At 43.4% G+C, this 27,294-nt stretch overlaps 2 protein-coding genes across 2 annotated transcripts; both read left to right on the plus strand.

Annotated features, from left to right (window-relative positions):
- The first annotated feature begins 4,897 nt into the window (after nt 1–4,897).
- LOC121572978 lies at nt 4,898–7,511 on the plus strand. The gene is made up of 4 exons (XM_041885015.2): nt 4,898–5,016; nt 5,444–5,494; nt 5,579–5,749; nt 6,317–7,511. Exons 1-4 carry the CDS (start codon nt 4,998–5,000, stop codon nt 6,841–6,843), a joined length of 768 nt encoding a protein of 255 aa, XP_041740949.2. The 5' UTR covers nt 4,898–4,997; the 3' UTR covers nt 6,844–7,511.
- Nucleotides 7,512–22,693: 15,182 nt separating this feature from the next.
- On the plus strand, nt 22,694–26,626 carry LOC121572979. The gene is made up of 6 exons (XM_041885016.2): nt 22,694–22,746; nt 22,861–23,067; nt 23,411–24,208; nt 24,636–24,686; nt 24,771–24,941; nt 25,500–26,626. Exons 3-6 carry the CDS (start codon nt 24,190–24,192, stop codon nt 26,024–26,026), a joined length of 768 nt encoding a protein of 255 aa, XP_041740950.1. The 5' UTR covers nt 22,694–22,746; nt 22,861–23,067; nt 23,411–24,189; the 3' UTR covers nt 26,027–26,626.
- The last annotated feature ends 668 nt before the right edge of the window (nt 26,627–27,294 follow it).

Genomic DNA, 27,294 nt, shown 5'->3' on the forward strand with positions numbered 1-27,294 from the left:
CCTGTGTGCGTCTGTTGGCCTCTGGCCGTGTTTGGATTATTTTGCACTCGCTAGTAAAGTCTTGTTGGACTGTACATCTGCTTCTGCGCCTGATTCCACACCTCACCATTTCTAGCACCATGACAGAATTACACACCTTGACATGGAATCAGCAGGAGCCGAAGCAGCCCCGACGAGACTGGAGGTCCAGGTTCGGGAACAACAGGACCAGATACAGCAGATGGGGACCGCCCTGCAGGAGGTGATCACCACGCTCCGAGGCTATGGGGAGCGCCGCCACCACCTCCCTCCCTGCCAGCACCATCGGCCAGTCCGCCCATTCCAGCGCCAGAACCCAGAGGAATCCGACTCTCTCTCCCGAGGGCCTACGACGGAACCGCGGCTGGGTGTCAGGGATTCCTCCTCCAGGTGGAGCTGTACCTGGCCACCGTACACCCGGCACCCTCGGGGCATGAGAGCGTGTCCGCCCTGATCTCCTGCCTGTCCGGGAAGGCGTTGGAATGGGCCAACGCGGGAGTGGAGGAAGATCGACGCCGAGACTATCACCTACAACGAAGTTCTCCCGCCGCTTCAGGGCGGTGTTTGACCATCCCCCGGAGGGGAAAGCGGCGGGGAGCGTCTGGTCTTCCTCCGGCAGGGGAGGAGGAGTGCCCAAGATTCGCTCTCGAATTCCGTACTCTAGCGGCAGATGCAGGGTGGAATGAGCGGGCCCTCGTCGATCTATACAGATGTAGCCTACGAGAGGACGTCCGTGGGGAGCTGGCTTGTAGGGACACCAGTCTCTCTTTCGACCAGCTGGTCGACATGTCCATCAGGCTGGATAACCTATTGGCCACCCGCGGACGTCCTGAGGGGGTCCGTCCATTTCACCCTCCAGCGCCTCCGAGCCGTGTCCTATGGAGCTCGGGGCGCTGGCGCTAGAGAGAGGAGGAGTCGGTTGGTTAGGGGGTCCATCCACTGCACCAACTGTGGTCGGGGAGGACACACCGCGGCTAGGTGCTGGGGATGGCCTCCTAGGGAGGATGACGACAGGTCCCGCACTGGGGATTCCCTCCAGGTGAGTAGGCGCCCCACTCACCCAGAGCTCACTGTTGCCCATTTTTGGATGCCTGTGCGTTTCCACAGGTAGCACCTCATTCCCAGCATAAGGCGCTGGTAGATTCAGGCGCGGCTGGGAATTTATTGATAAAAAGTTTTGTTTAGCGTTAGGGATTCCCCCTTATTCCTGTTGATGTTCCTTTCCCCGTTCATGCCCTAGATAGTCGTCCGTTGGGTACGGGCTTAATCAGGGAGGTCACGGCGCCACTTAGGATGTGTGCGCAGGGGGATCATCAGGAGATGATTCAGCTGTTCCTGATTGACTCTCCTGCGTATCCGGTGGTGCTGGGCATGCCCTGGTTGAGTACCCATAACCCAGCTATTTCGTGGCAGGAGAGGGCTCTGATGGAGTGGTCTGCTCAGTGTGTGGGTAGATGTTTGGGCGTTTCCGTAGGGGGCTACCTCGGTGGAGAGTCCAAACCAGGTGCCCGCATTGCACGTTCCCCCTGAGTATGGGGGATTTGGCTATTGCGTTTAGTAAGGCGAGGGCGGCGGTTTGCCACCCCATAGGCAGGGAGATTGTGCGATAGACCTCCAGGCAGGAGCTGCGCTCCCACGGAGCCATGTGTATCCTCTGTCTCAGGAGGAGAAGAAAGCTATGGAGATTTACATAGACGAATCTCTGAGACAAGGATACATACGGCCTTCCACTTCCCCTGCGTCCTCGAGTTTCTTTTTGTGAAGAAAAAGGATGGTGGTTTGCGCCCGTGCATCGATTACCGTGGTCTCAATCAGATTACGGTGAAGTACAGTTATCCACTCCCGCTGATTGCGACCATGACTGAGTCGTTGCATGGGGCGCGTTTCTTCACTAAATTAGATCTCAGGAGCGCGTACAACTTGGTGCGCATCAGGGAGGGTGATGAATGGAAGACAGCCTTTAGTACCACCTCGGGCCATTACGAGTATCTGGTCATGCCATACGGGTTGATGAACGCTCCGTCAGTTTTCCAATCATTCGTGGATGAGATCTTCAGGGACATGCAGGGGCAGGGGGTGGTTGTGTACATTGATGACATTCTCGTGTACTCGCCTACCCGTGTCGAGCATGTGGCCCTGGTGCGTAGAGTGTTGCGGAGGCTGGTGGAGCACGACCTGTATGTGAAGGCAGAGAAGTGTCTGTTTTTCCAGGAGTCGGTCTCCTTTTTGGGTTATCAGTTGTCTGCGTCAGGGGGTGAAGATGGAGGTAGACCGGGTGTCGGCCGTGCGTAATTGGCAAACACCAACCACTGTGAAGGAGGTGCAGCAGTTTTTGGGGTTTGCAAATTACTACAGGAGGTTTATCCGGGGTTTTGGACAGGTGGCAGCTCCCATCACGTCTCTTTTGAAGGGGGTCCGGTGCGTCTGCAGTGGTCGGCCGAGGCGGACAGGGCGTTTGGGAGGCTGAAGGACCTGTTTACCTCGGCCCCGGTGCTGGCGCATCCGGATCCCTCTTTGCCGTTCCAGGTAGAGGTGGACGCGTCAGAGGCCGGTTTAGGAGCCGTGCTTTCACAACGGTCTGGCGCACACCTAAACTCCGCCCCTGTGCTTTTTTATTCTAAGAAGCTCAGTCCGGCGGAGCGGAACTATGACGTAGGGGACAGGGAGCTGTTAGCCGTGGTACAGGCTCTAAAGGTGTGGAGGCACTGGCTTGAGGGGGCTCAACACCCTTTCCTCATTTTGACGGACCACCGTAACCTGGAGTACATCCGGGCGGCGAGGAGGCTGAACCTCGCCAGGCAAGATGGAGTATGTTCTTGACCAGGTTCACTTTTAAGATCACGTACATCCCTGGGTCACAGAATGGTAAGGCAGATGCGCTGTCTCGGCGGTATGACACGGAGGAGAGGTCCGTGGGCCCACTCCCATACTGCCTGAGTCGTGTCTGGTGGCACCGGTAGTGTGGGAGGTCGATGCTGAACTCGAGCGGGCAGTACGCACCGACCCTAGTCCACCACAGTGCCCGGAGGGTCGGAAGTACGTTCGCTCGAGGTTCGGGATCGATTGATCTATTGGGCTCACACGTCACCCTCCTCTGGACATCCGGTATCGGCCGGACAGTGCACTGTCTTAGTGCCAAGTACTGGTGGCCCACGTTGGCAAGGGATGTGAGGGTTTATGTTTCCTCCTGCTCGGTGTGCGCCCAGTGTAAGGCGCCTAGACATCTGCCTAGGGGTAAGTTGCTACCCCTGCTCGTTCCACAACGACCATGGTCCCACCTCTCTGTGGACTTTATAACAGACCTTCCCCTCTCCCAAGGGAATACTACCATCCTGGTCATTGTGGACCGGTTCTCTAAGGCCTGTCGTTTGCTCCCCATGCCGGGTCTTCCTACTGCCCTACAAACTGCCGAGGCACTGTTCACCCATGTGTTCCGGCACTACGGGGTACCCGAGGACATTGTGGCTGATCGGGGTCCCCAATTCACCTCCAGAGTCTGGGGAGCGTTTATGGAGCGGTTGGGGGTCTCGGTGAGTACCACCCGGAGAGTAATGGGCAGGTGGAACGCGTAAACCAGGATGTGGGTAGGTTTCTCAGAACATACTGCCAGGACCGGCCGGAGGAGTGGTCAAGGTACGTTCCCTGGGCCGAGATGGCCCAGAATTCCCTACGCCATTCCTCCACTAACCTAACTCCATTTCAATGTGTGTTAGGTTACCAGCCGGTTCTGGCACCCTGGCAGCAGAGCCAGATCGAGGCTCCTGCGGTGGATGAGTGGGCGCGGCGCTCGGAGGAGACTTGGAACGCTGCACACGTCCACCTGCAGCGGGCCCTCCGACGTCAGAAGGCGAAGCGCTGATCTCCACCGCAGTGAGGGACCGGTGTACGCACCTGGTGATCGAGTCTGGCTCTCTACCAGAAACCTGCCCCTCCGTCTGCCCTGTCGGAAACTGGGTCGGCGGTTTGTAGGGCCATTTAAAGTCCTGAGAAGGTTGAACGAGGTATGTTATAGATTACAGCTACCTGTGGAGTATAAGTGTATTAACCCCCTCGTTCCATGTGTCCCTTCTCAGGCCGGTGGTAGCGGGCCCGCTCCAAGAAAATGAGATAGGGGAGACTCCCCCGCCCCCATTGGACATCGAGGGGGCACCGGCGTACTCCGTGAGGTCCATCTTGGATTCGAGACGTCGGATGGGGGGTCTCCAGTATCTAGTGGAGTGGGAGGGGTACGGTCCGGAGGAGCGGTGCTGGGTGCCGAGGAGAGACATTTTGGACCCGTCGCTCCTGGACGGAATTCCATCGGGGGTATCCGACGCGCCCTGCTCCACGTCCTCCGGGTCGTCCCCCCGAGGCCGGAGTCGGCGCACGTCTGGAGCCGCGCGTCAAGGGGGGTACTGTCACGGTTTCGGCCGAGGCTGCCTCTCTCCCTTGTTCGGGCAGGTTTCGGCGTTCGTCGTCTCCGAATTCTAGCTGCCACCGTTGCATGTTCCATGTTTCCTGTTTGATTAGTTTTGTCTGTTAGCCACACCTGTCTTGTGTTATGTCTCATTAAGCACCCTATTTAGTTTCCTTGTTGTTAGTGTAGTGTTGTGTATAATTGTTTCGTGTCAGGTGTTTGTGCGTTACCCGTGTTTCGGTACGCCAGTTACGATTTACTTCCTCCTCGGTTGAGGAGAGTTTTTGCGCCCTGTGTTTGTGCGCTCGTGTTTGATGCCTGTGTGCGTCTGTTGGCCTCTGGCCGTGTTTGGATTATTTTGCACTCGCTAGTAAAGTCTTGTTGGACTGTACATCTGCTTCTGCGCCTGATTCCACACCTCACCATTTCTAGCACCGTGACAGAGTAAAGATAAGATCATGCCAAAGTTCAGAAGGGATACACGACGACTACAGTACTATCACTTCTTGTCTTCATAACAAAGTACATTTTATATTTGTCTCATCCACCATTCAGGTCAATCAACCAATCTGTGTCACGCACCATGGGAAGATGTATTGACGGTGCGTACCTGAGCTATATTTTATAAAGTATTAGCAACGTTACAATCTGACGACATTACAGAAGCCTCACAATAGGTGTTTAACGTACCAGCAAATCTGATGCCCGACCGTGCAGTCGACGACGTGGCACCCAACCATTGGTTGATGCAATGTAGTCAGTCTGGAATGTAACCCTTCTAACATGACATCATAACTCCTAATATACATTTTGAACCACTTTAGAGAAAAGTTAGTCATGATATGGCCGTGCTGTTGATGATAACTGAAGGGTAGGGAAAACAATGACTGACACGTGTCTGTTTATTAATGTACAGGATTATAAATGTCTACATTTATAAAGGTTTATAAAATGTAACGATTTTATATCATCATGCTATGCAACCATAGACAGGACATGAAAAAAAATGTGTGTTGTCTAATCCCGCAGTTTGCATGCTGGTCTTATGGGTTCCAGTTTGTGTGACCTTCATTGTCTTGGGTAAGTAACTAGTAAGGAATCATTTATATCTCCATCATACCGCATCACCCTTCATCCACATAACTCCTCTACTTCTCCACATAGGTGCTGTGTACATTGATGACTGCCCAGTGAAACGTGTCATCCCTGTCCACATGATCATTTCTGGATCTTTCGGTCTCCTCTATGCATTCTCTTCCTGCTACAAGGACCGTGTTGTGTGCCAACATTTGTCTAAACTATTTTGGTTCATGATCATCGTCTGGTGCATTATTGGTAAGAGACATCAAATTACGAAACATGTGTCCCGGTTTGAATACGTTTAATGTGCTTCCTTCCTCACACCTTTCCTCCCTCCTTTCCTCCCTCCTTTCTTTAAGGTAATCACTGATCTGTTTCTGTAAAGTATTGCTTCTACCAATCCGACATTATCAGCTAAGTGATTACTTCACTGAAGAGAGGAAGGAAGGAAGGAAGGAGTAATTTAATGTACTGAAACTGGGCCGTGTTCTTCCTATCTTAGAGGTCATTCCACGTCATTTCAGCAACCCATGACAGCTACCATCTCAGATTGTTCTGAAATCATTTCTGTAGTTAGAAACAGATAAGATTAGCATTTCTGCAACATTGTTTTGTTGAAATATAATTTGATCTCTGAGAAGATAATTGATTGCACCCAAATTGGCCATTTTTAATTTATATTATTCTTATAATATTCTATAAATATAGTCTGATTTGAACCCAACTTTTTTCTAACTTAGCCTTAACTCGACACTGCACAAAAGTACACAAGATCTCTCAAACTGCATACATTGATTATATTTCCTACCACTTTGTCTACAGGCCATAATTGGATCTTCTCTGTATTCCAGCCCAACTACGAACGGAAAGGGATCATCGGCTACAAATACTGCAACAAATCTCTATACATCTTTGCGGCTTCTACCACCATCATATTGGAAATCTTTTTAATTGGGCGGCTGCTTGGGTTGTTCAGTGTTTGTAAGTTGTTCATGCTTTGTCTGGTCTGCTGTGTCTCTTTATGCAAGTCTGATGATGTCAAACCTGATCAGGTTGTTGAGCCTTTGAGGTGTGTGGAGACTGAGAGGTGTGTGGGGACTGACGGAAGTGTGGGGACTGAGGTGTGTGTGGGGACTGACGGAAGTGTGGGGACTCAGGTGTGTGTGGAGACTGAGGTGTGTGTGCGGACTGACGGAAGTGTGGGGACTGAGGTGTGTGTGGGGACTGACGGAAGTGTGGGGACTCAGGTGTATGTGGAGACTCATGAGAGTGTGGGGCATGATGAGAGTGTGGGGACTAAGGAGTATGTGGTAACTGAGCAGAGTGAGTCCAACACTGCTCATTATTAATGCAATTCACTATTCACATTAGTCATTTACATGAATTTGTCTCCTTTGGGGGGTGAGATAATATAATAATGTAGATGTCATCATAAACAAATAAGCAACAATGGGTAAATTGGTGCCATTATGTTGCCAAATATCAGAAGATTAAAATAAAAATATAAATTCCCACTTTGACTTTCAAGATTTAAAATGTACCTTGGTAGACAAATATTATTGTTACCATTGTTGAGCAGAATTATAATCATTTGGCTAATAGGCTGCTGTTCCACTTCACAGACACCCCCCTAAAATAGTTTAGTGGAACAGCCCATCAATCAAAAGGCACACCTGAAGAAAATGGACTGGTGTGTTAAAAGGCCGACTTCTGGTCCCATTCTGCCCCTGCTGTAATTCGTAATTCATTACAATTATAATAACTCATTGGATCAAATTGTGTGATGATCATCTTAGTCCTTGACAAATAGTAGGCCTAAGCTTATGGATCTATTGTCTGTTACCAATATCAGCAATAAAATAAGCAGCATCTTGTTTACTTGGAATGAACAGAGCACATAATGCAAATGAATACAAGTCAGACAGAGATTAAATCGAAGATTGAATGTTTTATGGCTCAATTTGAATTGATCAAATGTGTGTTGTGTTCTTTCACAATAAACAGGCCAGGGCTTCTAGGCTGGTGTGTTTCATTTGACCTACTCTACATTTGAGTTGACATAATTCAAATTGTTGCCAATCTATTCAAATGAAGTTGTGCTGCCTAACTGTAACATTGTAAGTTGTCGGTCGGCCTTAAAGTTTCGATAAGGTAGGCAACGGTAGCTTGTGATCTCGGCCGCTTTCAGTCGCTTGCAGCACCAGACGAGGGACTGCAAGAGCATGCGCGTTCGAGAGCGGGGGCTCTGTCAGTTTGCTCGAAATTGTGAAATTGAATTATTTTCTGACCTTCCCCAAGCGTAGATCATTCAGCAGTAGTGTTTACTTCACTGACACACGAGCAACCAAGGTAAGTTGACCATATCGCAATCAAATACATTTTAAATGGTTTGCCTAATGTAGGCTATGCGTTCTATAAAGTTGTTTATTTATCAAAACAATTTTATCATAGCCTACATTCTATTGCCTACATTCCATGGACCTTAAATGCATTCATTGGACATAGAGTAGCCTAAGAGGAATAAGTGGTGGATAATTACTGACTATCAATTGTGTGCATAGGGTCCTGGTTATTGGAATTAACGTAATATTATTCAATGATATAGTATCAGCTAAATATTATTACATGTGTTGTAGAACTGTCCTACTCTATTTTATTGAAAACATATAGTCTGTGCTTGACTTACAACATGCCAACTTGAACAAGTGTGACAGGTCAGGTTACTTCACTATCTGACATAACCTGTTGACAATTCAACCAAACATAAAACTTTGTATGAAAAAAAACAAAAAGAGGTGACATTGCAAAGCTTGGTGTGAGAAAATAATATATAGGTAATGGGCAGCGAAGACAGGTGTGTGTGTACAGTGCCTTGCAAAAGTATTCATCCCCCTTGGCGTTTTTCCTATTTTGTTGCATTACAACCTGAAATTTAAATTGATTTTTATTTGGATTGCATGTAATGGACATACACAAAATAGTCCAAATTGGTGAAGTGAAATGAAAACAATAAATAACAGAAAAGTGGTGCGTGCATATGAAGCCCCTAAATAAGATCTGGTGCAACCAATTACCTTCAGAAGTCACATAATTAGTTAAATAAAGTCCACCTGTGTGCAATCTAAGTGTCACATGATCTGTCACATGATCTCAGTATATATACACCTGTTCTGAAAGGCCCCAGAGTCTGCAACACCATTAAGCAAGGGGCACCACCAAGCAAGCGGCACCATGAAGACCAAGGAGCTCTCCAAACAGGTCAGGGACAAAGTTGTGGAGAAGTCCAGATCAGGGTTGGGTTATAAAAAAAGATCAGAAACTTACGGAGCACCATTAATTCCATTATTTAAAAATGGAAAGAATATGGCACCACAACAAACCTGCCAAGAGAGGGCCGCCCACCAAAACTCACGGACCAGGCAAGAAGGGCATTAATCAGAGAGGCAACAAAGAGACCAAAGATAACCCTCAAGGAGCTGCAAAGCTCCACAGCGGAGATTGGAGTATCTGTCCATAGGACCACTTTAAGCCATACACTCCACAGAGCTGGGCTTTACGGAAGAGTGGCCAGAAAAAAAGCCATTGCTTGAAGAAAAAAATAAGCAAACACGTTTGGTGTTCGCCAAAAGGCATGTGGGAGACTCCCCAAACATATGGAAGAAGGTACTCTGGTCAGATGAGACTAAAATTGAGCTTTTTGGCCATCAAGGGAAACTCTATGTCTGGCGCAAACCCAACACCTCTCATCACCCCGAGAACACCATCCCCACAGTGAAGCATGGTGGTGGCAGCATCATGCTGTGGGGATGGTTTTCATCGGCAGGGACTGGGAAACTGGTCAGAATTGAAGGAATGATGGATGGCGCTAAATACAGGGAAATTCTTGAGGGAAACCTGTTTCAGTCTTCCAGAGATTTGAGACTGGGATGGAGGTTCACCTTCCAGCAGGACAATGACCCTAAGCATACTGCTAAAGCAACACTTGTGTGGTTTAAGGGGAAACATTTAAATGTCTTGGAATGGCCTAGTCAAAGCCCAGACCTCAATCCAATTGAGAATCTGTGGTATGACTTAAATATTGCTGTACACCAGCAGAACCCATCCAACTTGAAGGAGGTGGAGCAGTTTTGCCTAGAAGAAAGGGCAAAAATCCCAGTGGCTAGATGTGCCAAGCTTATAGAGACATACCCCAAGAGACTTGCAGCTGTAATTGGTGCAAAAAGTGGCTCTACAAAGTATTGACTTTGGGGGGGTGAATAGTTATGCATGCTCAAGTTCAGTTTTTTTTTGTCTTATTTCTTGTTTGTTTCACAACAAAAAATATTTTGCATCTTCAAAGTGGTAGGCATGTTGTGTAAATCAAATGATACAAACCCCCCATAAATCCATTTTAATTCCAGGTTGTAAGGCAACAAAATAGGAACAATTCCAAGGGTGGTGAATACTTTGCAAGCCACTGTATCTGTATGGGATTGTTGATTGTGTGATTGATGATTGTGTAAACTTTTCATAATAGATATAGGCTTGTGTGTGAATGGTAAATAACATAATATCTCAACATCACAAATGTGAGTTTTACAGGTGACATCATGTATGTTTATACAGATGTATACTTTGGGCGAAAGTTCAATTATGTTGATGACAATAATTCGTTTTACTTGTCAGTCAGTCTGACCTCTCTACCTCGGCAGAGGGTTAGGGTTAAGATAGATGAACTTAAATTCCTAGTTTTTCTGGACGTTCGGTGCTTTTGTTTCCAGGTTATTACAATATTGTTGTTCCCTGGTCAAAGACCTAACCAATCAGACAGCTTTTCATTTATCCTCAATGCAGAAAGATAGAAAGAATCAAAACATCCTTCTATGGTGAAGAAATGACCACATTTTCCATATTTGTGGGTGCTATGGTGAACAAATGACCACATTTTCTATATTTATGGGTGCTTTGTGAATATTTGTGTGTTATCAGCCGAGCGGGGAATGCTCGCTTGGCATGAAGAAGGTACTGTACATGAAACTGGCTTTCCAGAGAATGTTGTCAGACTTACTCGTTGGTGATAAGATGCCCGTTTGGAATGCTCAGATTTGCTCTCCACTGACATAATATTTTTTCACTAGGACTCTGTTCTGTTGCAAACCACAACTAAAGTGCTTTAAGGCCCAGTGTTGATTTAGTGGAGTACATTTTACATATTTTTACATTTTAGTCATTTAGCAGACGCTCTTATCCAGAGCGACTTACAGGAGCAATTAGGGTTAAGTGCCTTGCTCAAGGGCACATTTACGTCATTTAGCAGACGCTCTTATCCAGAGCGACTCACCAATTGGTGCGTTCACCCTATAGCCAGTGGGATAACCACTTTACAATTTTGGGGGGGGGGTAGAAGGATTACTTTATCCTATCCCAGGTATTCCTTAAAGAGGTGGGGTTTCAAATGCCTCCGGAAGGTGGTGAGTGACTCCGCTGTCCTGGCGTCGTGAGGGAGCTTGTTCCACCATTGGGGTGCCAGAGCAGCGAACAGTTTTGACTGGGCTGAGGCGGGAACTATGCTTCCGCAGAGGAAGGGGGATTCAGCAGGCCAGAGGTGGATGAACGCAATGCCCTCATTTGGGTGTAGGGACTGATCAGAGCCCGAAGGTACAGAGGTGCCGTTCCCCTCACTGCTCCATAGGCAAGCACCATGGTCTTGTAGCGGATGCGAGCTTCAACTGGAAGCCAGTGGAGTGTGCGGAGGAGGGGGGGTGACGTGAGAGAACTTGGGAAGGTTGAACACCAGACGGGCTGCGGCATTCTGGATGAGTTGTAGGGGTTTAATGGCACAGGCAGGGAGGCCAGCCAACAGCGAGTTGCAGTAGTCCAGACGGGAGATGACAAGTGCCTGGATTAGGACCTGTGCCGCTTCCTGTGTAAGGCAGGGTCGTACTCTCCGAATGTTGTAGAGCATGAACCTGCAGGAGCGGGTCACCGCCTTGATGTTGGCGGAGAACGACAGGGTGTTGTCCAGGGTCACGCCTAGGCTCTTCGAACTCTGGGAGGAGGACACAGCGGAGTTGTCAACCGTGATGGCGAGATCATGGAACGGGCAGTCCTTCCCCGGGAGGAAGAGCAGCTCCGTCTTGCCAGGGTTCAGCTTGAGGTGGTGATCCGTCATCCATACTGATATGTCTGCCAGACATGCAGAGATGCGATTCGCCACCTGGTTATCAGAAGGGGGAAAGGAGAAGATTAGTTGTGTATCGTCAGCGTAGCAATGATAGGAGAGGCCATGTGAGGATATGACAGAGCCAAGTGACTTGGTGTATAGGGGAGAAAAGGAGAGGGCCTAGAACTGAGCCCTGGGGGACACCAGTGGTGAGAGCACGTGGTGCGGAGACAGCTTCTCGCCACGCCACTTGGTAGGAGCGACCGGTCAGGTAGGACGCAATCCAGGAGTGAGCCGCGCCGGAGATGCCCAGCTCGGAGAGGGTGGAGAGGAGGATCTGATGGTTCACAGTATCAAAGGCAGCAGACAGGTCTAGAAGGACAAGAGCAGAGGAGAGAGAGTTAGCTTTAGCAGTGCGGAGAGTACAAGAGAGAAATATATGTTTACAACGGAAATAATACTATTGATGATCTATTAACTCATATCTATTATCTCTGTTGTGGCTAATTGAGAATTGTGAGAGCTATACATTACATTTCTATCTGCAACTTTCCAAGCGTTGAACACCATTGAATTCTATGTAATGTTTGTGTCATGGCTCTCTGTCGCCCTCTGTAGGCCTGACTGTGTCGCTACGATGGAGAACGGAAATCTGCTGCAACACATGCGTCACCTTCCCAAACCAACCACAGGAATATTAGGTGGGATTGAATATGTCCGATTGCATCACTTAAGAGTTGCTCAGATCAATTGAATGGTGCATTTAGGGGCGAATCCTAACTTCCACTTAAAGCGCCATTCAGCAGTTGAAACAATAACATAGCTATTGGTAAACAGCTGAGGGATGGGGCTGGAGAAATAATATAATATAATAATATGGAGAAATGTAACCACTCTCGAATTCATAGACAGGGCTATGGATGCAAGGACTGACCCTCCATGATATCAACATTATAGTTTTAACCATGTTTTGTTGACATTTAGTTTGTATACTGTAGTCTATCGCGTCGCTGCTGGTGCTCATTGCTGTCAAACAAAGGAGTCTGCTCATACTGAACCTTTGATCATAAGTTTATTCATATCACAAGATTTCAGCATGAGTTACAGGTGTCATGCCCACCCGGAGAGCGACGCCCCAGATTGCAATGGTCGCTCTAACCTCTTCTTCCTCTAGCCCATACTTATAAACAATGCAAAAATATGGGTTGCTCCCTCTGCTGTCCAATCACCTGTCTCCCCTGGGGCGTCACCCTACAGCTGGCTACTTTTGAACTAAGATAAACATTCTCTCCGATTCCACTTAAAAACATTAACAACGTCATAATCTTCATATACGACATTCCCCCCTTCGAGACTAAACAGTCTCGAAAACAAACAGAATAGGATTATGACCAGTAACAATTCATCTTATTGAGTATCTTTAACATTAAACCAAAAACATTTTCCTCTAGAGTGTAAATACCTTTCTATGAAATATGAATAAATGTTTATGAAGTGTGAATACATTACTATGAAATATGAACAAATCTTTATGGAGTGTGAGAGCGAAAAACTGTCTGGCAACCTTCGTTCCAAATCCATCCATCAATCAAGACAGTAAAATTCTCTCACGGTCCCTCTGCCCCAGGCAACCACCTAGGTACTCCCGATGAATTCATAAATCCTTATCAATGCATTTGAAACTATGATGCAATTAAATACACATGTAAGTCCCTGCAAACAAAATACTATCCAAAATGTCCACACCAAGGCTGGTCAACCCATCGGACCCTACCGTGGACCTCTATCCATGCCTAGACTCCCTGTCCCTAAGCATTCACGAAATAAACAAAAACATCTAAGATCCCCACATGTATCCAATAACATCAAATATCATTCTACAAAAATTAATACCTAAGAATATGACACAAATTATCTATTACACATGCAAATATGTCTATATTTCATTGCAGACACTGGAATGTAGTCCACTACACTTCATCTCCCCCGTAGTCTCTTCTTCCAATGCATTGTTGATGATGGAATGGGAACATTTCCACACCTTCCTTGTTCCATCTCCTCCAGTCATTCTCCTTTCATATTGTCCTTGTTTGAGTATTTCAATCTCCACATATTCCCCCAAATGCTTCTGGAAGAAAAGAAAAGACCAAACAGTATCTTTTGCAAAACAACACTTTCAAATTAAACATCAATATCAACTAAGAATATAAAAATTATATATAAATGATGTATGAATCACTATAAATGATAGAATAATGAACTAGGATAATACGATTCATTCATACACTTCCCCCCTTTGATTCATAACATCATACTAAAATCACAGTAATATTGAAAAAAAAAAAAAAAAAAGATAAAAAAAATCAAAAAGGATATTTATCATCAATACTCCATCCAGTCCCACTTGTCCCTCTTCATCCAGATCAGGAACAGTCAACAACGGCATCTGAGCGTTGTCTCCAGGCATCCCAACTCCAACCTATCTCAATATCATAGCTTTCGCAAAGGTCAGCAACAAATCACAAACATCACACACAGTGCTATCAAAGCTGCCATTAAAATCTAATCCATCACTGCTCCTACTGGGCCTAACTGATCTTGCAACCAAATCTTTGCTGACCATCCAGCTACTTCAAATCTACCAAACGCATCCCTTATATTCTTCAACGCATAGTGATACTATCTGAACTATCTGGAATCAAAGTATAGCTAATATTATCAATATGATCTGCCAAAAATGTTACACCATACCATGGAAAAAGTCCCCCCTTCTCTCTTAGAATTATCCTCCAATGATAGGCTTGAAGACTATGAAATGTCGCCATGTCCCTTTTCACCCTATTTCCAAACCTAGATTCAGATTCATCTGTGTCCGGTGCTACCCCTCTTTTAATGGTAGAAACCTCATATGGAAGCTTCAACGTTGACATGTAACAACATCCTGTCCATCCATAGGGTAAGAATATATATGCTTCATCACCACAAACCCTCCAAATATCTCTAAAATTCCCAATAGTCACATTGTCAGGCAAAAGCTAATCTTTCACCATCAAAGTCTTGCTGTTCTTACTACCTGGAACATAAAAAAGTAACATTATATTTCTCATTACTACCCTTAAGGTCATGCTTACCCAAAGTCATCATATACAGTGGGGAAAAAAGTATTTAGTCAGCCACCAATTGTGCAAGTTCTCCACTTAAAAAGATGAGAGAGGCCTGTAATTTTCATCATAGGTACACGTCAACTATGACAGACAAAATGAGGAAAAAAATCCAGAAAATCACATTGTAGGATTTTTAATGAATTTATTTGCAAAATATGGTGGAAAATAAGTATTTGGTCAATAACAAAAGTTTCTCAATAATTTGTTATATACCCTTTGTTGGCAAGTGACACAGGTCAAATGTTTTCTGTAAGTCTTCACAAGGTTTTCACACACTGTTGCTGGTATTTTGGCCCATTCCTCCATGCAGATCTCCTCTAGAGGCAGTGATGTTTTGGGGCTGTACGCTGGGCAACACAGACTTTCAACTCCCTCCAAAGATTTTCTATGGGGTTGAGATCTGGAGACTGGCTAGGCCATTCCAGGACCTTGAAATGCTTCTTACGAAGCCACTCCTTCGTTGCCCGGCGGTGTGTTTGGGATCATTGTCATACTGAAAGACCCAGCCACGTTTCATCTTCAATGCCCTTGCTGATGGAAGGAGGTTTTCACTCAAAATCTCACGATACATGGCCCCATTCATTCTTTCCTTTACACGGATCAGTTGTCCTGGTCCCTTTGCAGAAAAAACAGCCCCCAAAGCATGATGTTTCACCCTCATGCTTCACAGTAGGTATGGTGTTCTTTGGATGCAACTCAGCATTCTTTGTCCTCCAAAACAACGAGTTGAGTTTTTACCAAAAAAGTTCTATTTTGGTTTCATCTGACCATATGACATTCTCCCAATCCTTTTCTGGATCATCCAAATGCACTCTAGCACGGGCCTGGACATGTACTGGCTTAAGCAGGGGGACACGTCTGGCACTGCAGGATTTAAGTCCCTGGCGGCGTAGTGTGTTACTGATGGTAGGCTTTGTTACTTTGGTCCCAGCTCTCTGCAGGTCATTCACTAGGTCCCCCGTGTGGTTCTGGGATTTTTGCTCACCGGTCTTGTGATCATTTTGACCCCACGGGGTGAGATCTTGCGTGGAGCCCCAGATCGAGGGAGATTATCAGTGGTCTTGTATGCCTTCCATTTCTAATAATTGCTCCCCACAGTTGATTTCTTCAAACCAAGCTGCTTACCTATTGCAGATTCAGTCTTCCCAGCCTGGTGCAGGTCTACAATTTTGTTTCTGGTGTCCTTTGACAGCTCTTTGGTCTTGGCCATAGTGGAGTTTGGAGTGTGACTGTTTGAGGTTGTGGACAGGTGTCTTTTTATACTGATAACAAGTTCAAACAGGTGCCATTAATACAGGTAACAGTGGAGGGACAGAGGAGCCTCTTAAAGAAGAAGTTACAGGTCTGTGAGAGCCAGAAATCTTGCTTGTTTGTAGGTGACCAAATACTTATTTTCCACCATAATTTGCAAATAAATTCATAAAAAATCCTACAATGTGATTTTCTGAATTTTTTTCCTCAATTTGTCTGACATAGTTGACGTGTACCTATGATGAAAATTACAGGCCCTCTCATCTTTTTTAAGTGGGAGAACTTGCACAATTGGTGGCTGACTAAATACTTTTTTTTCCCCACTGTAATCCTCACAATCTGATATTCCCATAAACATACCCCTTACATCATATGTTTTATTAGAACAAAAACAACTTTTAGCCCTCACTGGTTTCACCTCCAATGCTTCAGGGTTCGCTGTTAACTGATTTTCCTTCCCATCTAACAAATTCACACAAGTTAATTCACTTAACCCAATAACACTTAAACCTAGGCTTAAACAAATGTTTTGACAACGACATTATTTTATCTGTTACTGATTGTTGCTGATACAACAGCCATGACAAAGCATAAGACTGACACATACTTGATAGAGGTCGAGTGACCATCTAAAATGGAACCCCACGTGTCTGGTGCTGGAATTCTCAACAGACATGGACCCTCAAGATTCCTCACTGATCTTACAGAATGAGCTAGCTGCTGGAACCAAAGATTCCTACCTGCCCATCCATCTTTAATTTTCACAACAGAAGAATCAAACCCATTTAGTTTCTATCTTCCCTAACGAGCGGTACTGATCAGATATCTCTCCTTGTCTGTCATTAAAATCAAAGACCTCATCCTGTACCTCCATGATAGTATCCTTCACTATTTCAGATGAATCTATATTGTCCTCTACCACTATCTGCTCTCCTATTTTAACCCTATCCTTACTATCATTGACAGCACTCTCCATCCATATCATTTCAGAAAAGTCATTGTTTGTGTCTGTGTCATACTTCCTACATTTGTTACTGCCGTCGTACCATTAATCCCTTTCAAAGTTACCATTAAAGTAGTTGATTTAGTTGATGTATTAACACCCTTAACTACTTCTAGTGGGAAAGCTACCGATATCCTCTGTGTATTATTTACTGTTGGAGTGACTACTGTAATCTACTTCTCCTGAACTCCTTCGGTGACTGTGGAAGCTTCAACAGATTTCAAATCTTCCATTATAAGCGTCACTTTACGAATTACATAGCCTTTTAACCAATAATTCTTAACCGGAACAAATTTTTAATGCTTGCACTAGATAAGTACACATATATTCTCCCTGATCTTTCTCTGTAACATTACGCAAAATAAATGAACAATCACTCATAACCCTCTTCCACTTCATATCGTTGTACAAACTATACCTCCTTTGACTAGGTGCAACAGCTTCTACTTCTGGTCCTGATAACAATACTTATTCTCCATAATTATCTCTCCATGTGGGAGGAATGTCCCCATCCTAACCCTAATAACAGTCTAAAATTGGTGCTGGAGCTATTGGTTCCCTTATAATCAAATGTGATATATTTATGGCTTTAATAACTATCAATGTTGAAAGAGTTAAATTGCTTCTCACTGTTGTTTTAATATACTGAAGTGTTAATGTCATTATTGTTACTTCATCTATTTTCCCTAAGACTTTTAACTCCTTACTTGTACTTCCATCTATCACCACTAGTGTCAAATGACGTAAATGTAACTTACATTCACTCTCTCTTCCTACTCTAAACCCTCACTTTCAAACTTTTGATTATAAAAAATACACCTACAATTACCTTGATCTTCCTGCTGGGAATTGTAAATGTAGATACTCAATCACCCTCAATCTTCTCTTATCATTCAGCAACGCATACTTTCTCAATGCATCTGCTCCTAACAGATCTAAACTCCTACCATATCTATCTTCCCACTAAACTCTAAAATGTCCTTCACCACTGTTCTCTCTCTCTTACTACTAACTTTGAAACTTAGCTTACTGTCTTAGAGTTCCTTCAACCCTAGTTCTCCTAACTTTTTTAATCTAATCTTTTCTCCTAACCTTTAAAAACCTTTTTCCACTGATTTACTCACAAAATCCTTTACCACTAATTTTTAGAATATGTGATTGGGAAGTCCCCACCTGCTTCTGACTTCTTTACACACAGACTTGGCAAACGATCAAACCTCTTTTAGCCTAGTTTGAAATATTTTTCCCCTCTTGGTGTAGGAATGTAACCAAGAATAACAGTCACCCCTTTTAACTTTATTCTTCAGACAGATTGTCTAATAGGCAGTCTAATAGATTATCATCCTTCCTATGATATTATCTTTTTAAGCAAAAATGATTCCCAAACCCCTATTCTTTTAAAATCTTCTACCAGACAGCCGTTTTTAGTGTACATCTTATTGTACAGTTCAATTTACACCATGCATCTCTTCCCAACAATGCAATAGGTATATGTTCTAATATTAGTATGTCTATTTTAATTTCTCTTTGATTTTTATAGCAGAGCTCAATTGGTTCCTTAAGAGTAATTAGCTGTTTTACTACCTCAAATCCCTATCCTAATTAGTTAATTTTACATAGTGAGATGTTTAACCTCTTTAGGCTCAACACAGATAAAAGTTTTTCCACTATTCACCATCACTTCTCATAGTCCTTTGTTTTTACTTCAATTGTTAGATATTTTCTCTTCTTCTCTAATCGGTGCTATCAGCTGACACCCCCCTTTCGGATCTTCTAGGCACCTCTAGAATCCTTGAAGGGTTCACCTAGAGAACAGGTGATCTTCACTTGCTCCTTTATCTTCCTCAAAAATGTCCTCTGTTGTTTCCTCCTGGCCCATTGCACTCACAGGTAAAGTGACCAACCTGTCCATAATTATAACACTCTTCTGAAAGTTGCTGGAAGTGTGGCTGAAATCTTCTTCCTCTTTCTAAGCCTTCTCGTCCTCTTCCTCTCCAATTCTGTGTCTGTCCAGAAACTGGCTGTGGATATGAAACAACTGGTACCCCCATTGGTGGCTGGTACCATTGCGGTTGGAACTGGTCCTGTTGAAGCTGTGGCAGTGATTGTTGATTTGGTGCACTCTGATTCTTCATAACCAAAGCTTCTCTTCTCCTTCTTCTTCTCCACCAGTTGTAAGTTGTATTTGATTGAGTTTTCTGAGAGTTTCTTGGTCCTGTTCCTTCTTGTTGTTGACATATCAGTATTCTTCAAAAGCTTATATTCTAAGTTCTGTCCTCGAAATATCATCTTCCATCATCTTCTTACTATTGGCCTTTCCTTGACCTCAATGTATTCTTCTCCTCCAATTCTTGGGATTCTTTTCTCAGCAGTTTTTCTTCTCTTCTGTATCTTCATCCTCATCTTTCCGAACCTCATTCTTCTCTTAGTTTCCAGACATCTCGGTTTTTTCTTACTTCTGGAGTTTTGGATTCATTTTTATTGTCGTTTCTGCTTGTCCTCTATCTATTATTCATTCATCTTCATCTCTGATGCAATAATCACCCTCCTGGATGATCACTGGAAGCTGAGGATAAACATCCCTAAGCTCTACTTCCTTCTCATAAGGTGGGTGTCTTTTTGCTGATTCCGTGTGTGAGAAAGGTGTACTAACTTCTGCCATTAGTTTTTCTGTCGCCTTTTCTTCCTTTAGCATTTTTCTCTATACCTTTGTTTATCTTATCGCTGGAATCTTTTATCAGTTTTTGTTTGAGAATGAAGGGCAACTTTTGTTTCATTTGCCGGATAACCTAGCACTACTTTAGTTAAAGGATTACTATTTTCAACTATATCAACCGGTGTAATGACTTTCATAGCCTTGCTGTCCTTTCTCCCCATTGTAACAACCCTTTTATATTCCTTTATTGTGAATTATTTTATTTTAGACTATATAGCCTATGGCTTCCCCCCTTTAATTTTTATCAATCAAAACAAAAATATGAATATTAAAAAAATCAATTAAAAATTTTATTCAAAAAATATGTTTAATTAAAATAAAAAAAGTCAATTAAAAAATCAATTAAAAATTATGAATAATTAAAACAAATTTTTTTTTTTCTATATCCTATCTTACCAATTTATCAATTAGTGGCTATCTTACCAATCCTAAAAACAAAGCCCTCTACCCCTACAATCACTACAATACCCATAAACCCCCTTGCGCTATAAGCACCTAATTATCTTAATTTTACAGAATAATGTCAGTACTCGATTTTCAACACAACTGCAATCAAACCCAAGTGATGCACAGAGACTCCAAAATGCAAATTTTATTCAAATGATCAGTCTGTTGCCAAGCCTCTGTGAAATTGTCATAACATCAAATATCCTGTAGGGGAAGATTTTGCAAACAGAACCAGCCTCAAAACCTTTTGACTCGATCCTCCCCTTGTCACGTGATGTCACGTCAGCACCTCTCTTTCTTTCTCCCTCTCTCTCCTCTCGTTCCTCTCATATGACAAAAGAGCATAGAAACAGAAAAAGAATTTAGCAGTTTATGCAATCACTGAGTTATCCACTTCAATATTCCCCCACTCATATTCGCTGAAAGACTTAACTCAGGACTAAATAGCTCAATAACATTTTTATTTATTTTAATCCGTCATTTAATATAATTTATTATAATTCGTCAACATATATCTAATTTATAAATTCACTACATCTCAACAAATAGTTTCATTTTCAAACAACAGCCGCTTTAACAACTAGAAGATTCGTGTCCAAATCTCCCCTTTTTCTGTGTCTGTTTCTCTGTCTCCCCCTGCAGCCCAGTCTAACAGAAATATGACCAATTTACCCACAATCCCCCGTGCTGTAGTTTTAGTAAACAACGTGTTGTAGTCTAGTGCCATAAAACAAACGTCTCATAATCTCGTGCCGTAAACTCCCCCGTTTTGTAGTGTAGTGTCGTAAAATTAAACGCATGCGCAAAAACATTTAACGATACGATTTCCAGACAATAGAATGCTAGCATTCTACCCCAGCTCCTCTCTTTTCCCCTTATAGTCAAACAATAACACTTAACAGAGCTCACAATCGCATAGAACCTGAGTTCTACACACACAAACATAATTTAAGAGGCTTTATTCCATCGCAATGGCCCTCTAAGGTCAAACGTTAGCATGTAGCATGTAACACAATTAGCATTCAGCATTAGCATTTAGCATTTAGCATTAGCATTTAGCCTTAGCCTTTATGTACAATGTGGCATGACGCAATATAACCTGCATTGTGCCTAAATTATTTTCCCTTTTCCACTAACTTTATGCTGCCGTGAGTTCAATGGACATCTACAGAGAGATTACCCCAAGCAGACATCCCGTCGGATGAAAGATGAGCCGTAACCACAATCAAATAAATTCCACAACCCCAGTCTTTAGACTGACCTAAAAACACCTAACGCGTTATGAGGATTTATGGCCCATCCTATGATGGCCTCGTTTCGAGGTCTTATCAGATTCACAATGCCCTAATTGTGTATACGTATATCTGCCTTTATTCACTACCATCGATTGCTCTAAACTTCCTATTATTTGCGCCGTTTACCAATGCAACCAAATTTTAGAATAATTATTACAGACCCCTAGTCGACAGCAACAAGACCACATCAGCACAAACCCAAGTAATTTACATGGTACACCTTCACCATTGCACATCCATAAGCTAGCCAAACAACTAACGCCCAATAATTTGTGAGGAATCTCACCTTAGCCGGCTTGAGCAGTAGTCACCTCGCTGCTCATGAATGAAACAAAGGGAAGATGCAGGCCAATCTCAGCGGAGCCTCCATTTGTAGTCTATCACGTCGCTGCTGGTGCTCATTGCTGTCAAACAAAGGAGTCTGCTCATACTGAACCTTTGATCATAAGTTTATTCATATCACAAGATTTCAGCATGAGTTACAGGTGTCATGCCCACCCGGAGAGCGACGCCCCAGATTGCAATGGTCGCTCTAACCTCTTCTTCCTCTAGCCCATACTTATAAACAATGCAAAAATATGGGTTGCTCCCTCTGCTGTCCAATCACCTGTCTCCCCTGGGGCGTCACCCTACAGATGGCTACTTTTGAACTAAGATAAACATTCTCTCCGATTCCACTTAAAAACATTAACAACGTCATAATCTTCATATACGACAATACAAACATTGGAGTAAAATGAAAACAAGCTTATATTTTGGGTTCTGATAGGGTATGACAGTTGAACTAAACTCATGAGGCATTTATAAATTATATTCTTCAATAATCAATGGGTACATATAATTAATTTATAGGTCAAAAAATGTATGTAGTAACTGCAGATTTCCCCTTTAACCCTCCGGTTGTCCTAGGGTCAAAATGACCCGCCACTATGTTGAACCAACTTTATTTAATTTTTATATTTTTTGGATCATTTGTGAGAAGGAGGCAGTGATACTTTCTTTAAAGTCTCACTGCCTCCTTCTAACAAATGATCCCCAAAATATAAAAATTAAATAAAGTTGGTTCAACACAGTGGCGGGTCATTTTGACCCTAGGACAACGGGAGGGTTAAGTCAAAGTTTGCTAAAATATGTATATTGGGTTTAGGGTAAAAAGCTGAACCTATATACTCTCTCCCCCCAGGTATCTCTAAACTACTTGCATGTGTCATTCCTATTGCTCAGATCACCATAGGTGAAGTAATACTTTTTATAATAAACCTTCCTTACCACTGTTGTACACTTTGCAACCCCCTCTTGCCACAACTGCCCATCCCAACCTCTCCTGCCCCTATGTATTACTGTATAGGTGCAGTGTACCTGTATGACTGCCCCCGGCAGCACTACATCCCCATTTACCTGGTGGTAATGGGGGCCTTCGGCCTGGCCCTAGCCCTGCTCTCTTGCCTACCCTGTGCCCAGGACTCAGATGGCATAGACCCCAACCCCCTGAACCACCTCTGCACCACCTGGAGCACCCTGGCCTCCTTCTTCCTCTTCTGCTGGTTCATCAGCGGTGAGTCTGAGAGACCGTGGGAGAGAGAAAGACGGTGTGGTAGGATAGAGAAAGAACACTGTGTGTGTGTGCGTGCATGCGCGCGCATGTTTGTGTGTGAATAGGAAGAGAGAGAGAGGAGGAAGCGGTCAAGCACACTTTTAACCTCTTCCAAGAACTAACTGATTCCCACCAAAAATGCAACGTTATAGTATCTCAAGCTGTGGAAGTGAAAGACTCATGAGTTTGTAACTGTTAGGAAACATTAACTGTACATAATGACAGTCTTTTCAAAATTCATACCAAAGTTCTCTCTCTCTCTCTCTCTCTCTCTCTCTCTCACACTCTCTCTCTCGCTCTCCAGGTAACGTGTGGATCTACTCCATCTATCAGCCCAACTTCAACCAGACACTGACTGAGGACCCCTACTGTAACAAGACCTATTTATAAAAAACAGGCCCCACCTGCCCTGAATGACGGGTCGCCACTGCTCAATACAACTGCAACTTTAAAGCAATATAGTGTTTGTGTTTGAATTAAGATAAAGGATTGAGACATGAACTCTGCTGCCACCCACAAGATGCAGTAGTGATGCAGTCCAGAGAATGTGGTGTTTTTTATCATTAATCAAACTGAAAGTACTACTGTTAGATTCATACTGTTACAGTAAGGTCACCGTAGTTCCGTTTTATTGATGTTCCAATTCACTTTCACTACTGCATTTGTAGTTCATTTGGTGTTCAGCAGCATAAGTGTCTGACCACTAAAGAGAACGCATATTCTACAAGTAGGAGATTTATTAACTAACAATATCTCTGTACTGCTATTCTCTCTCTCTCTTAGATGAGGATAACTCTGAACTATTTGAGTTAGCAAACCAGCAGTGAACAATGAAGTAATTATGGTTCAACTGTAGCATTGGGTCAACAATAGCTATATTTAGTTAGCAAGGGGAAGTGTGACTGTGGGGGGCCTAGAAACGGACTTAGAAACTGACAGCAGGAGTAAAGATAAGATCATGCCAAAGATCAGAAGGGATACACGACGACTACAGTACTATCACTTCTTGTCTTCATAACAAAGTACATTTTATATTTGTCTCATCCACCATTCAGGTCAATCAACCAATCTGTGTCACGCACCATGGGAAGATGTATTGACGGTGCGTACCTGAGCTATATTTTATAAAGTATTAGCAACGTTACAATCTGACGACATTACAGAAGCCTCACAATAGGTGTTTAATGTACCAGCAAATCTGATGCCCGACCGTGCAGTCGACGACGTGGCACCCAACCATTGGTTGATGCAATGTAGTCAGTCTGGAATGTAACCCTTCTAACATGACATCATAACTCCTAATATACATTTTGCACCACTTTAGAGAACAGTTAGTCATGATATGGCCGTGCTGTTGATGATAACTGAAGGGTAGGGAAAACAATGACTGACACGTGTCTGTTTATTAATGTACAGGATTATAAATGTCTACATTTATAAAGGTTTATAAAATGTACCGATTTTATATCATCATGCTATGCAACCATAGACAGGACATGAAAAAAAATTTGTGTTGTCTAATCCCGCAGTTTGCATGCTGGTCTTATGGGTTGCAGTTTGGGTGACCTTCATTGTCTTGGGTAAGTAGCTAGTAAGAAATCATTTATATCTCCATCATACCGCATCACCCTTCATCCACATAACTCCTCTACTTCTCCACATAGGTGCTGTGTACATTGATGACTGCCCAGTGAAACGTGTCATCCCTGTCCACATGATCATTTCTGGATCTTTCGGTCTCCTCTATGTATTCTCTTCCTGCTACAAGGACCGTGTTGTGTGCCAACATTTGTCTAAACTATTTTGGTTCATGATCATCGTCTGGTTCTTTATTGGTAAGAGACATCAAATTACGAAACATGTGTCCCGGTTTGAATACTTTTAATGTGCTTCCTTCCTCACACCTTTCCTCCCTCCTTTCCTCCCTCCTTTCTTTAAGGTAATCACTGATCTGTTTCTGTAAAGTATTGCTTCTACCAATCCAACATTATCAGCTCAGTGATTACTTCACTGAAGAGAGGAAGGAAGGAGTAATTTAATGTACTGAAACTGGGCCGTGTTCTTCCTATCTTAGAGGTCATTCCACGTCATTTCAGCAACCCATGACAGCTACCATCTCAGATTGTTCTGAAATCATTTCTGTAGTTAGAAACAGATAAGATTAGCATTTCTGCAACGTTATTTTGTTGAAATATAATTTGATCTCTGAGAAGATAATTGATTGCACCCAAATTGGCCATTTTAATTTATATTATTCATATAATATTCTATAAATATAGTCTGATTTGAACCCAACTTTTTTCTAACTTAGCCTTAACTCGACACTGCACAAAAGTACACAAGATCTCTCAAACTGCATACATTGATTATATTTCCTACCACTTTGTCTACAGGCCATAATTGGATCTTCTCTGTATTCCAGCCCAACTACGAACGGAAAGAGATCATCGGCTACAAATACTGCAACAAATCTCTATACATCTTTGCGGCCTCTACCACCATCATATTGGACATCATTTTAATTGTGCGGCTGCTTGTGTTGTTCAGTGTTTGTAAGTGGTTCATGCTTTGTCTGGTCTGCTGTGTCTCTTTATGCAAGTCTGATGATGTCAAACCTGATCAGGTTGTTGAGCCTTTGAGGTGTGTGGAGACTGAGAGGTGTGTGGGGACTGACGGAAGTGTGGGGACTGAGGTGTCTGTGGGGACTGACGGAAGTGTGGGGACTCAGGTGTCTGTGGGGACTGAGGTGTGTGTGGGGACTGACGGAAGTGTTTGGACTGAGGTGTGTGTGGGGACTGACGGAAGTGTGGGGACTCAGGTGTATGTGGAGACTCATGAGAGTGTGGGGCATGACGAGAGTGTGGGGACTAAGGAGTATGTGGTAACTGAGCAGAGTGAGTCCAACACTGCTCATTATTAATGCAATTCACTATTCACATTAGTCATTTACATGAATTTGTCTCCTTTGGGGGGTGAGATAATATAATAATGTAGATGTCATCATAAACAAATAAGCAACAATGGGTAAATTGGTGCCATTATGTTGCCAAATATCAGAAGATTAAAATAAAAATATAAATTCCCACTTTGACTTTCAAGATTTAAAATGTACCTTGGTAGACAAATATTATTGTTACCATTGTTGAGCAGAATTATAATCATTTGGCTAATAGGCTGCTGTTCCACTTCACAGACACCCCCCTAAAATAGTTTAGTGGAACAGCCCATCAATCAAAAGGCACACCTGAAGAAAATGGACTGGTGTGTTAAAAGGCCGACTTCTGGTCCCATTCTGCCCCTGCTGTAATTCGTAATTCATTACAATTATAATAACTCATTGGATCAAATTGTGTGATGATCATCTTAGTCCTTGACAAATAGTAGGCCTAAGCTTATGGATCTACTGTCTGTTACCAATTTCAGCAATAAAATAAGCAGCATCTTGTTTACTTGGAATGAACAGAGCACATAATGCAAATGAATACAAGTCAGACAGAGATTAAATCGAAGATTGAATGTTTTATGGCTCAATTTAATTTATCAAATGTGTGTTGTGTTCTTTCACAATAAACAGGCCAGGGCTTCTAGGCTGGTGTGTTTCATTTGACCTACTCTACATTTGAGTTGGCATAATTCAAATGGTTGCCAATCTATTCAAATGAAGTTGTGCTGCCTAACTGTAACATTGTAAGTTGTCGGTCGGCCTTAAAGTTTCGATAAGGTAGGCAACGGTAGCTTGTGATCTCGGCCGCTTTCAGTCGCTTGCAGCACCAGACGAGGGACTGCAAGAGCATGCGCGTTCGAGAGCGGGGGCTCTGTCAGTTTGCTCGAAATTGTGAAATTGAATTATTTTCTGACCTTCCCCAAGCGTAGATCATTCAGCAGTAGTGTTTACTTCACTGACACACGAGCAACCAAGGTAAGTTGACCATATCGCAATCAAATACATTTTAAATGGTTTGCCTAATGTAGGCTATGCGTTCTATAAAGTTGTTTATTTATCAAAACAATTTTATCATAGCCTACATTCTATTGCCTACATTCCATGGACCTTAAATGCATTCATTGGACATAGAGTAGCCTAAGAGGAATAAGTGGTGGATAATTACTGACTATCAATTGTGTGCATAGGGTCCTGGTTATTGGAATTAACTTAATATTATTCAATCATATAGTCTCAGCTAAATA

The sequence above is a fragment of the Coregonus clupeaformis genome, unplaced genomic scaffold, assembly GCF_020615455.1.
Source record: "Coregonus clupeaformis isolate EN_2021a unplaced genomic scaffold, ASM2061545v1 scaf0327, whole genome shotgun sequence".
In the NCBI taxonomy this organism is placed as follows: Eukaryota; Metazoa; Chordata; class Actinopteri; order Salmoniformes; family Salmonidae; genus Coregonus; species Coregonus clupeaformis.

Coding starts and splice junctions, on each gene's coding strand:
- LOC121572978 (XM_041885015.2), top strand. Junction 5,495..5,578: donor TGTGACCTTCATTGTCTTGG/GTAAGTAACTAG, acceptor TTCTCCACATAG/GTGCTGTGTACATTGATGAC. Junction 5,750..6,316: donor CATCGTCTGGTGCATTATTG/GTAAGAGACATC, acceptor CTTTGTCTACAG/GCCATAATTGGATCTTCTCT.
- LOC121572979 (XM_041885016.2), top strand. Junction 24,687..24,770: donor GGTGACCTTCATTGTCTTGG/GTAAGTAGCTAG, acceptor TTCTCCACATAG/GTGCTGTGTACATTGATGAC. Junction 24,942..25,499: donor CATCGTCTGGTTCTTTATTG/GTAAGAGACATC, acceptor CTTTGTCTACAG/GCCATAATTGGATCTTCTCT.